This window comes from Benincasa hispida, chromosome 9, assembly GCF_009727055.1.
Source record: "Benincasa hispida cultivar B227 chromosome 9, ASM972705v1, whole genome shotgun sequence".
NCBI lineage: Eukaryota > Viridiplantae > Streptophyta > Magnoliopsida > Cucurbitales > Cucurbitaceae > Benincasa > Benincasa hispida.
Window position 1 is genome coordinate 63,241,964 of NC_052357.1, and position 11,197 is coordinate 63,253,160.

Here is an 11,197-nt window from a genome sequence, read left to right on the forward strand (position 1 = left end):
ATGATTCACTTGTATGTCAACCATATATTGTTCAAGTTACGATAAATAACCTTGGGTCTTAATTTATTAGATTGAATTGCGCAAGTCTAAATTTCAAATAAGTAACATTTTATTTATATAAAATAATTTGTTAACAATATACAAACCACAAGTTTAAGGCATAAACTCCAACAATACTATAATAATCACTGACTGTACTAATCAACTCAATGCCCCAAACATCTCTTAAATTTCTTGGTTTGTTATATACTTTTTACCAATGTTTTGAAAAATTAAGCCAAGTTTTGAAAACTTAAAAAAAAAATAGTTTTTTTTTTTAAAAATATGGCTTAGAATTCTTATTTTTTACTTAAAAAAGATGCAAACTATTGTTAGAACTTTAAAGAAAATAGATTTAGTTTTCAAGAAAAAAAAAACTAAATGATTACTTAATAGAGTCTCAGTGGTTAAGTTATCCCTTATCACTTTAAATGTAATGATTTGAGTCCCATCTTGCAATTATTGAACTTCCAAAAGAAAAATTATGATTGACACTAATTAAAATTGAACAAGATGCAATAATACATACTTATAAAATGGTAAAAATTGATTGTGCAAAATATATAAATTAAATAATAGTTTATAAATTATAAATACAGTGACATATTTATAATGTGATTTAGGACGGATTTACTACCAGAAAAAATATTTTTTTAAAAAAACCATTTTTATTTAAACACTTTAGATAAAATCTGATTAAAATACATTTAAAAAATTATTTTGAGTAGTTGCCAAACACTTCAATTTTTTTTTTTAAATAACTTATTTTTTAAATTAAATACTAGAAAATGTAATCCAAACACACCCTTAATTTAAGCATGACTTGATGAATGTATTTTTACCCCTCTTAAATAATTGTAGATTCAAATTCTCACTTTCATGTCTATTATGTAGTGTATTTTTTAAAAAAATAAAAATAAAAAAAAAGTAATATCATTAAAAAATAAAAATAAAAATAAAAAATTTAGCATTTTTCATCTAATTTGGCTCTCCTAAATTTTAAATTTTGAAAGATGTAAAAATTTGCATCCCAAGAGTTAATGATAACTTCATCCACAAAGTTGTTAAACTTAGAAGGAAAACAAAAAACAGAAAGGTGATGTAATAATACTTTTTTATTAAGGAAAAAAAAAACTCAGTGTACAATATCGTTTGTCTATATTCAATTTAATAAAATATATTTAATAAACAAACATCAGCGCCTGTAGCTCAGTGGATAGAGCGTCTGTTTCCTAAGCAGAAAGTCGTAGGTTCGACCCCTACCTGGCGCGATTTTCAGTCTTTTTTTTTTTCATTATTATTTTATTATGTATATTTTTCTTTTGGATAAATATAAATTTATATTCTTCAATTTTGGGATTGTATCCATTTAAATTTAATCTTTTTTTCATTATTATTTTATTTTATTATGTATATTTTTCTTTTGGGTAAATACAAATTTATATTCTTCAATTTTGGGATTGTATCAGTTTAAATTTTAAATTAATAATTGTATTAATTTAAATCTTGCAGATTAACAATTGTATCAATTTAATCCCTAAACTTTTATAAGGGTATCAATTTAAACCCATAATTTTCACAATTATATCAACTTAAACCCTTTATTGTATTTTATTTAGATACACTTATAAACGTTCAAATTTTAAATTAATATATTTATAAAAGTTTAGGATTTAAATTGATGATGAAAGTTCAAGTTTTAAATTGATATAATTATTAGTTTGGGGTTTATATTGATACAAATCCCAAAGTTCGGGGGGGTTTATTGATACAATTTCCAAATTTTAAGGTTTAAATGAATACAATTATTAGTTTAAAGTTTAAATTGATACAATCTCCAAAGTTTAGGAGTATAAATTGATATTTGTCATATTTTATTTTTTTTTCCTCTTTTCACTTAATTTCTGTTTTCTTCCAAACCTTCTCTAACGTCTAACCACTCTGAAAATAAAATTCCCCACCTAATCCTAAACAGCCAACTAAGCTAAGCCTTTATTTAGGCCAAAATTCTAATCAAATCTCATTTGCATGACCAACGCCAATCCACCAACATTGCCTTTTACATCTTCAATTACTAATAAACTCTCACCTATATAAAAAGCCTCACAAACTTTCTAAAAGCTCCAATCCAAAAGAGACTTTACACTTTTTTTGGGCTCAAAAATATCACCTCCCAACTATTTACTGACAAATGGCATTGATCGGAGAAGTACCCGGTTACTTCGAAGTATACTCCGATGGATCGGTTCGACGCTCAATCCCCGAAGTGGTTGTCTCAACCGGTACTCAATCATCTAAGAATTATAACTTCAAGGATGTCGTTATCGACTCGAAAAAGTTAGTTACTGGGAGGTTGTTTCGTCCCAATGTTACTAATTCTACGACAAAACTTCCTATTTTGGTTTACTTCCATGGTGGTGGTTTTTGCATTGGCTCAACTACTTGGATTGGTTACCATAATTTTCTTAAAGACTTGGCTATTGCATCTGAATCTATTATCTTGTCCGTCGACTATCGACTGGCACCGGAGAATCGACTTCCTGCAGCTTATGAAGATTGCTACAACTCACTTGAATGGCTCAGTTATCAAGAAAGTTCTGAGCCATGGTTGCAGAATGTTGATCTTTCTCGAGTCTTCCTATCTGGGGATAGTGCAGGCAAGGATAAAAATATCTTACATTGATGTTAAATATTCATGGATATCTTAAATATTAAAACATAAAAAAAAATGTCATCTCTTTAGTCTAATATGAGAAAGAATAGGTTTAAATACTTTTTTGGTTTTTGTACTTTTGGGTTTAGTTTATTTTGGTCCTCATACTTTCAAAATTTACATTTTAGTCCTTATACTTTCAAAACGTTTGGTCCTTGTACTTTCAAAAAAGAATCATTTTGGTCCCTTCATTCTCATTTTTACTTTATTTTTAAGGGATCAAAATGGTCACTTTTTAAAAATTAAAGGGCCAAAATGAGTCAAAATTGAAAGTATGAAGACCTAAATAAACATTTTAAAAGTATAAAAACTAAAATGAGCCAAGGCCAAAGTCCGGAATCAAAGTAATATTTAAACCAAAGGAATATTAATAACATATGTCGGATATAAATCATTTTATTGGTATATTCGTAAAATTTAAATCTCGATAGTGCAGGAGGGAACATTGTCCACAATGTTGCAATCAAATCCATCAAGAGCAACATTTCCAACTTGACCATCAAAGGATTATTGTTAATCCATCCTTATTTCGGGAGCGAGAAGCGAACCGAGAACGAGAAAGGCCGAGGAGTAGAAGGATTCGTCGAAATGAACGACATGTTCTGGAGATTGAGCATACCAACAGGTTGTGACCGTGATTATTTTGGATGTAACTATGAGACTAATGCACAACAAGTAAGTAAAGAAGAATGGAACCATTTTCCTAATGTGGTGGTTTTTGTGGCTGCCTTGGATTTCTTGAAAGAAAGAGGAGAGTTGTATGCAAAATTCTTGCAAAAAATGAAGGTAAAAGAGGTTAAGCTTATAGAAGCCGCTAACGAATCCCATGTATATCATGTATTCCATCCCCAATCCGAAGCCACTCGTTTACTTCAAGAACAGATGAGTCACTTCATGAAGAGCTATTGGTAATGTATCACAGAATAATAGTTGAAGAAAGTATGAAAAGCTAATGTTCTACATTGCAATTTATGAGGTATTTAAGGATTAATAAGGTTAAAGTAGAAGATGGAAATTTATGAGATCAAAGTATGATTTCCTTAGTTTCAAATTACGTCTCAAGTTCGGTTACGTAAACATGTGGCTCTCAGTTCTCTGTTTTTTAAATTTATGTGTGTTCTTATCGTGGTTTTTATTTTTCTTAAAGAAATATTTGAATTCTTAATAAAAAAAAATTTTAAAACAAAAACAAGTTTTCAAAAACTACTTGTGCACAATATAACATGAAGATTACAGGATGAAAGTAGAGTTTAAAAGCTTAAGTCCCATTTTGTAACTCGGTTTTTAAAAATTAAGCATATATTTTTTTTCAATTTCTTACCAATCAATTTTTCTGAAGTAAGAGAGTTGAATTCTTAACAAAATTTCAAAAATTAAATATATATATATACTATATATATATATTTTTTTTTTAAAACTATTTTTTTTTTAGTTTTCAAAATTTAGGTTGGTTTTTTAAGACATTGGTACAAAGTAGGTAACAAATTTAGAGGGGGTGGAGTTTTTATAAAATTAATTTTCAAAAACAGAAATACAAAAAACCAAATGATTATCAAATAAGATCTTAATTTTTTAATACCACTTTTATACAAGATAGTGAAAACAAAATTTGCAGAAAACTTTAATATGATAGCGGTATCATATATGAATAAATTTAGGATGTATTTAGAATGCATTTTCAAATGTTTAATTTAAAAAATAAGTCATTTTGAAAAAAAAAAATTAAAGTATTTGGCAACCACTCAAAATAGATTTTCAAGTGTATTTTGAATAAATTTTGTCAAAAGTATTTAGATAAAAATGAATTTTTTGAAGAACACTTTTTTCTCAAGTCAATCCAATCAGATCCTTAATAGATATAAATTCAACGTCACAATTATTTTCAATATAAGAAAGTATATATAAATTCAACGTCACAATTGTTTTCAATATAAAAATACATAGTACCAACAAAACTAGAAGAGAATTGAAGTACAAAATATCACCTATAAGTATCATTCATGAACAAAATATACATATGTTTCGTTTCTAAACTTTTACAATATTTGCATTTAACAGGTCCATTAACTTTTTAGTTTGTATCTAACAAGTTCTTGAACTTTGAATATGTTGAACACATCTCTCACCTTTCAAATTTGTATCTAATAATTTTTTGATGTATTCAACATTTTTCAAAATTAACAAATCTATTATACACAAATTTAAATTTTGTGTCTAATAGATCATTAAACTTTTAATTTTATATCTAAGAAATTCGTTCATTTTTTCAAAATGTCAAAGATAGAAAAATGAAGTTCAAAGACTTATTAGATATAAAATCGAAAGTTCAAAACTTATTAGACACAAAATTAAAAGTAGAGATCTATTGAAATTTTTTTAAAGTTTTAAGGACCTTTTCAGCACAAAACTAAAACTAAAATTATAAGGATTAAACTTAATATATATACTTCTATTGGTCATAAGTGCTGAGGAAACCTCCAATGAAGCCAGCCCCATTGCAATTCCCACACAACATTTCCTTTCTCCCACTGCAACACAAAGCCATTGATCAGCAAACACATAGTAAATTCCAAAATTGGACTCAAATAAGATTTGACCTATTTTCAAAATAAAGTTAATTCTTTTCAAACTTTTTTTTGAAAAATATTTCACGGAGGATTCAAATTCATGGTCGAAATATCATTTGACCTATAAATTTTTTCTTGTGCCACTCCCTCGCACTCTCGATCTTCTTTCCTCTTCGTGTTCATGCTCGTTCAACTAATCCAATATAATGAACAACTAATCCAATATAATTGTACTCTCACTGGTAAGAGTTCTTCCTCCACTCTCTTGCACTTGCACTTCCTCTCGCTCTTTCACTTTTAAAAAAAACATTGACAAATCACAAGTGATTTGTGGTATCAACAAAATATTATTTTTCGTTGCTTTAAAAACCTAAACTGAACGACAGTTTGAGCATGAAATGTGAGTTGTTATCCGGACAAATCTCTTCTTTCTCGTCCCCTCCTCTTGTTCCCTCACACTTTGCACATTCTCTCCCTTTCCTCTCCCCGTGTCTTCTTCCCTCGGCATCCTCTACCCCTATCTTCTTCCTTCAAGTGGCAACTTCACATGGTACGACAATTTATTGGTTGCTCCTTTTGCTGTCAATCATTGTTGTAGAATTGTCGTTGACGATTGGTGGGAAAGGGAACAATGAAATCAAATGCAAAGGGAGTAGGAGGAAATAATCATATAAAAAAGTTAAAAAGTTTGAAAAGACTTATTTGGAAAAAGTATGTCAAATTTTTAAGTCATCCGTATAAAAACTCCACTTAAATAATGGAAGCTAACGAACTTACCCGCACAGCCAACAAGATGCGCCGGCTTTGAACTGTCCATTGAAGAAATCAACAGCATTAACTCCATTTCCTTTGCATTGTGAGCAAAGAACAGCACCTATTTCACTCAATTTTACAAAACAATCAGCTGTTCGCAAAACCTAAAACCTAAATCGTTTACACCAAACTCATAAATCAACTCACCATTTCCATCGCAATCGCCACAAATCACGCTATTAGGTTTTGTGTTCCGATCATTCTTCGCAGCCTGATTGATCAGAAAACACACTAACATTTTCAATTTCCCTCAATTTTAACATTTCAAATCATTCATCACAGACGTACATACACATTTTCGATTCATTTCAAACAAAAATCAAACAGAAGAAGACGATTGAGAAACAGAACCTTGATGTTTAGATGAGGAAATCGAGCAGGGGAAGAATAATCATAGAAGCCATTGTTAACTAGGTTGAGTTTCTGATTACTAGAACCTCTAATTGCTGCGAAATTCGTAAGAACATCGATAAACTGTAAATGCTTTTTGTAGCTCACTAATGCAAATCTTTACCAGAATGAAAAGGATTTTGAGTTACCGGATATTGTAGTACTGGAACTGAAGCAATTTGCCGAGGCCGAGAAAGACGACGACGCCATTGAAATTCCGAACGGTTGGCTGTCTAATGGATTGTACTACGAAAAATATCTGTTAAGATATATATTTATACTTTTTTATGTTTGTTATTTTTAATATAGTGAATATTATGAAAATAAATGTATTTATTTATTATTTCAGTTCTATGGTTGTGCTCGCTTTCAAATAACAAAAATCTATCCTTTGCAATAATAATAATAATAATAAGAAATAAGAAATCAAAACATTGTAGTTGTCATATGCAGCTATAATACCCTCTTTTTTACACACAAATAAAAATTTAAAATAAAATTATTTAAAAAATAAAATAGTACTACGTGACACATTTCTATTAGATACTAACGAGATTGCATAGAAGTTTTTTTTTTTTTTTTTTTTTACATATGTCAATGATGTTCTTACTTTCCTATGTCATTTGAATAATAGTCCCTTTATTTTTTGCCACGTTCAAACAAAAATGTTATGATAGATAGTCCCTTCTTACGTCAGAAGTTCTTTACTCCATTTCTTTTGAATTGTCAACTTTTTTCAGCAGTTATATGATTGTAGTTGACTTCCACTGTGCTAATAGTGTGACATACAATAACTTATAATACTTTCTCTAGATGATTATTGAGGAAGTTTCCTAGGAGTAATTCTATCAAAATTATCGGTTGTCAAAGTTGAGGGAAGTCTTTATCTTCTTCCTGTACAAGCTTAGGCTTCCATGCCTTCTTTTTTCCTTCCTTTTTCTGAGTTTTGTTCCCTCTTCTATAACTTCAATAGGAATCTGAATCTTTTTGGGTGGAACTCAACTTTCTTCTCTTTCGACGAGTCACAATGATCCATCCTTTGTCGTTATCGCCATCAACATGTTCATCTTTGTTTTGAGAATCTAACATTGGGATCACTTGTTGAAATCAAACAACTGTGGATTCGAGGGTTCCAAACTGAATCAAGCTTTCTCTTTGATCATAAGACACAAATGGTGTTGGAACACTTGAAGTCGCCACAACTGCAGCATGGTTAGTCTAAGCCACTTCATCCAGCTCTAGCTCAATCTTCTTTTCACGAGCTAACTTTAGGATCAGCCCCTTCAACATAAAGCATATTTCAACTAGGTGATTGAGGACTTGGTGATACTTGCCATAGGTGGGGACATTGACTTTTCCTGATTGCTCTAGTTGCTTGCACTCTGGCAGTTGAATGAGTTGTTTCTCTAACAGTTGCTCTAATGTATCTATAACATCGGAATCAGAGAATAGATAAACTTTTTTGTACCTTTCTTTAAGTGTTGGCTGATGTTTCCCGCCCTCATTGTGTTTTCTTTCAAATTTTGTTTCTTTTCCTTTAGAGGAAAATTTCATTAAGGATACATGAACGATTATAGATTCTTTGGTGGCACTATTCACGATCTTTTCAGTGGCCTTGGTTTTTGTCTTGTCTTTTCTCACTTGAAGAACCAAAAAGTCCTTAGTTCCTCTATTGGCAATGCTCAACTCCATGTCATGGGTGCGAGTCGCCAGCTCTTTGACAAGGCTTTATCCCTTGCAAAATATAGAGAAGTTTCCAGTGCATACCTTGGGTGCACATCTCCACCGTAGATAATTCAGTGAGTCTACTTTACAATCCAGACTCAGAGCTTTTCATCGATTAATGTAATTAATGGCTGGCTCTCCTTTTTGCTGCTTGATGTTTGTCAGCTCTATCATACTAACAATGCGTTTGGTGTTATAAAAACAATTCAGGAACTCTCTTTCCAATTATTCCCAACTGTCAATCACTTCCGGCTCCAAATCGGTGTACCAATCAAAAGCATGTCTTTTCAGAATTCGAACAAACTACTTGACTAGCAGGTCTTCTCTAGTTCCTGCATTTTCGCAGGTTTCAATTAAGTGAGCAACATGTTGTTTCAGATTTCCCTTTCCATCGAACTGCTTGAACTTTAGAGGTTGGTACCCAGTTGACATTCAAATTGTCAATTCTCTTGGTGTATAACTGGGAGTATATAAAAGAAGATTGTGAGGTCCTCCATACTGAGCCCTTATGAAGTTTGTAATCATATCATGTAGATGTTGAACCGACATGGAGGCGACAGAGGTAGATTGTTGCAGTTGGTTTTCCTGTAAGACAAACTTTCCTTTGCCATTGGCTTTGGCAACTGGAGCTTAACTTGTCTCAGCAGTTTTTCGAGCATGCATTTGATCTCTTAAGGTGTCGATTTCATTATCACACTCCTCAATAAATTTCATTAAGAGATTTATCTTCCTATCCATCTCTGCCATGACCGACTCAGTCATTACGTCAACCATCATTATTGACACTAATCAAAGTGTGATTCTTTCTCTAATCGATCAGAAGCAGGAGCAGAGTTTTCGAACAAAGGATTTTCTCTGATGATAGAAATTCCATCAATTATTCCCAGATTCGATGATAGGGCCTTGTTCTTACTCATGCAGGATACCATTTTAGTGACTTTATGTGACAGGTCCCATATAGAAGCCGCTTCTGGAGAAGTCCCTTTGGCATGCCAATTTGTTTGCACGAGGTTTTCAAAGAAAATTGTTTCGTTAAATTTGAACTTTGTATTTGTATTAATTTCAGTATAGTGAATACAATCTGTAATACATAATCCTTTGACGCTTTCAAAATAAACTTTAATTTTTAAGTTGAATGATACTTTTGGATTATCGGCCTTTGGGCTTGTTGATTATCTTGGAGGATCGGCCTTTGGACTTGATGACCTTCTTAGATGATTGGTCTTTAGGCTTGATGGTCTTCTTGAAGGATCAGTGTTTGCATGAGGCTTCTAGAGAAACGTATTTTGTAGAGTTGAATTTGTGTTGATGTAGATTTGATGTTGATGTGGTTCGGTCTCTAATACTTAATCCTCTAATTCTCTCTTGGTCGAATGCATATGCTTGATGTATGAAAGCGGACCAATGTGGATGTTCTTGAAGTTGGAGTCTTGGAAGAATACTTGTATTTCCAAAGGACTTCAGTCTTCAAGTGTGGTCAGCTTCAGGAGTTGGGTAGTCTTCTGATTGTCGGGATAATTCTCTCTAGGCCTTCTGAAGTTTTTGTGGACATGAGTTTAGTTGATCCATGGACCTAGCCCTTGGCCCCAATTAATTGGATGTGGGTTTCTTTGACATTTGAGTCAAATTAAGCATGTTCTTGGGTCCAATTTAACTTTAGCGCAAACTTTAATATTTAATTAGATCAAAATAATTTGATCAAGCGGTCAAGACGAAAACATACGACATCATTGAAATTCACCAATTTATGACTTCAATTTTAACTTGGGATGCATGTCAACTTTTAATTAGTGTCAAATTCTATTATTTATTTCTTCGTCATAATTTGGTAAGTGACGTGACAATTTGTGATTTGTCCAAAATTTCTCATTAAACAAATATTATGATTTCTTTTATTTTCTTTTCTTTCACAAAGGAATATTACTATGATTTAAGGTGAGGAAATAAGAAAGGAAAAAGAAAAAAAAGTGAGGAAATCACTAAATATATTCATATAAAAATCAGGTCAAGATAATATTTATAAATTTATTTTGAAAACCAGATAGTTACCAAATTAAGTCGTAATAAGTTATCAATTTTTTTTCTTTTTAATGTAGCACATAATAATATGAAACTAAAATAACAATGAGTTTGTCGGGAATCAAACTTGGGTAAATTGCTTGGAAGGCAATTATCCTAATCGTTAGACTACAAACGCTTGATGCAAATTAGTATAAATTCTATTAATAAACTAACACAAAAAATTACTCAGAATAATACATTTTTTAAAGTCAAAATAAGCAAATCTCAAATAACATAAAAGATGTACTTTGTACCAACAAGTCAATAGTTCAAAACCCTCACCATGCACAGCTCAATTGTTTTGAAACGATAAGTGGTTCAAAACCTTTACCGTGTATACTATTGAACTAGAAAAAAAAACTTAAAAAAAAAAAAAAAACTTTAAAAAATATAGTCAGCAAAAAGAATTGAGTTTTTGTTGAGTACTAAAAGATTATGACCCTATCTTTCATCTCAGTATTCTAACTATAACATAAATATATTTCTTCTTTAAAGTTTTTAAAGATTCAAAACTTCATACATCAGTACTAGTTGTTTTACGAATAAAAATAAAATAAAATTGAACCTTGCGTATTGTACTTCTTTTATAAAATTTTTGGAGGTTCAAAACTTCATACACTCGTGCTAGTTGTTTTACGAATAAAAATAAAATAAAATTGAACCTTGAGTAATACTATGATTTCCTTATTTTTTTTTCCCTTTTTTTCTGCAAAAGAGTATTACTATGATTTAAGGTGAGGAAATAAAAACGAAAAAGAAAAAAAATGTGAGGATATCATTAAGGGTGTGTTTGATGCGTGATAAAAGTAGAGAGTTAAGTTGAGCTGAGTTAGTAATTATTATCTGGAGAGTTAAATTATGGGAGTTAGATTGTCTGTGTTTGTTTGCA

General features: G+C 30.9%; 2 protein-coding genes and 1 non-coding gene across 3 annotated transcripts; 2 read left to right on the top strand and 1 right to left on the bottom strand.

Moving 5' to 3' along the window:
* The first annotated feature begins 1,237 nt into the window (after positions 1-1,237).
* On the top strand, positions 1,238-1,310 carry TRNAR-CCU. Its single transcript has one exon. It is a non-coding gene; the product is annotated as a tRNA-Arg (tRNA).
* Positions 1,311-2,230: 920 nt separating this feature from the next.
* On the top strand, positions 2,231-3,664 carry LOC120084842 (probable carboxylesterase 17). Its single transcript, XM_039040658.1, has 2 exons — positions 2,231-2,696; positions 3,189-3,664. The coding sequence occupies exons 1-2, from the start codon at positions 2,231-2,233 to the stop codon at positions 3,662-3,664; spliced, it is 942 nt and encodes a 313-aa protein (XP_038896586.1).
* A 1,421-nt stretch (positions 3,665-5,085) lies between these two features.
* LOC120086445 (protein BUNDLE SHEATH DEFECTIVE 2, chloroplastic-like) lies at positions 5,086-6,814 on the bottom strand. Its single transcript, XM_039043100.1, has 5 exons — positions 6,672-6,814; positions 6,484-6,578; positions 6,280-6,343; positions 6,097-6,193; positions 5,086-5,280 (listed from the first exon to the last, which is right to left on the bottom strand). Exons 1-5 carry the CDS (start codon positions 6,730-6,732, stop codon positions 5,202-5,204), a joined length of 396 nt encoding a protein of 131 aa, XP_038899028.1. The 5' UTR covers positions 6,733-6,814; the 3' UTR covers positions 5,086-5,201.
* Between the last annotated feature and the right edge of the window lie 4,383 nt (positions 6,815-11,197).

Excerpts from the sequence above, each read along its gene's own strand:
- LOC120086445 (XM_039043100.1), bottom strand. The coding sequence starts at position 6,732 with ATGGCGTCGTCGTCTTTCTCGGCCTCGGCAAATTGCTTCAGTTCCAGT. Across the intron at positions 6,579-6,671 it reads TTCCAGTACTACAATATCCG|CAATTAGAGGTTCTAGTAAT; the intron begins GTAACTCAAAAT and ends CGAATTTCGCAG. Across the intron at positions 6,344-6,483 it reads TTCCTCATCTAAACATCAAG|GCTGCGAAGAATGATCGGAA; the intron begins GTTCTGTTTCTC and ends CTGATCAATCAG.
- LOC120084842 (XM_039040658.1), top strand. The coding sequence starts at position 2,231 with ATGGCATTGATCGGAGAAGTACCCGGTTACTTCGAAGTATACTCCGAT. Across the intron at positions 2,697-3,188 it reads CCTATCTGGGGATAGTGCAG|GAGGGAACATTGTCCACAAT; the intron begins GCAAGGATAAAA and ends TCGATAGTGCAG.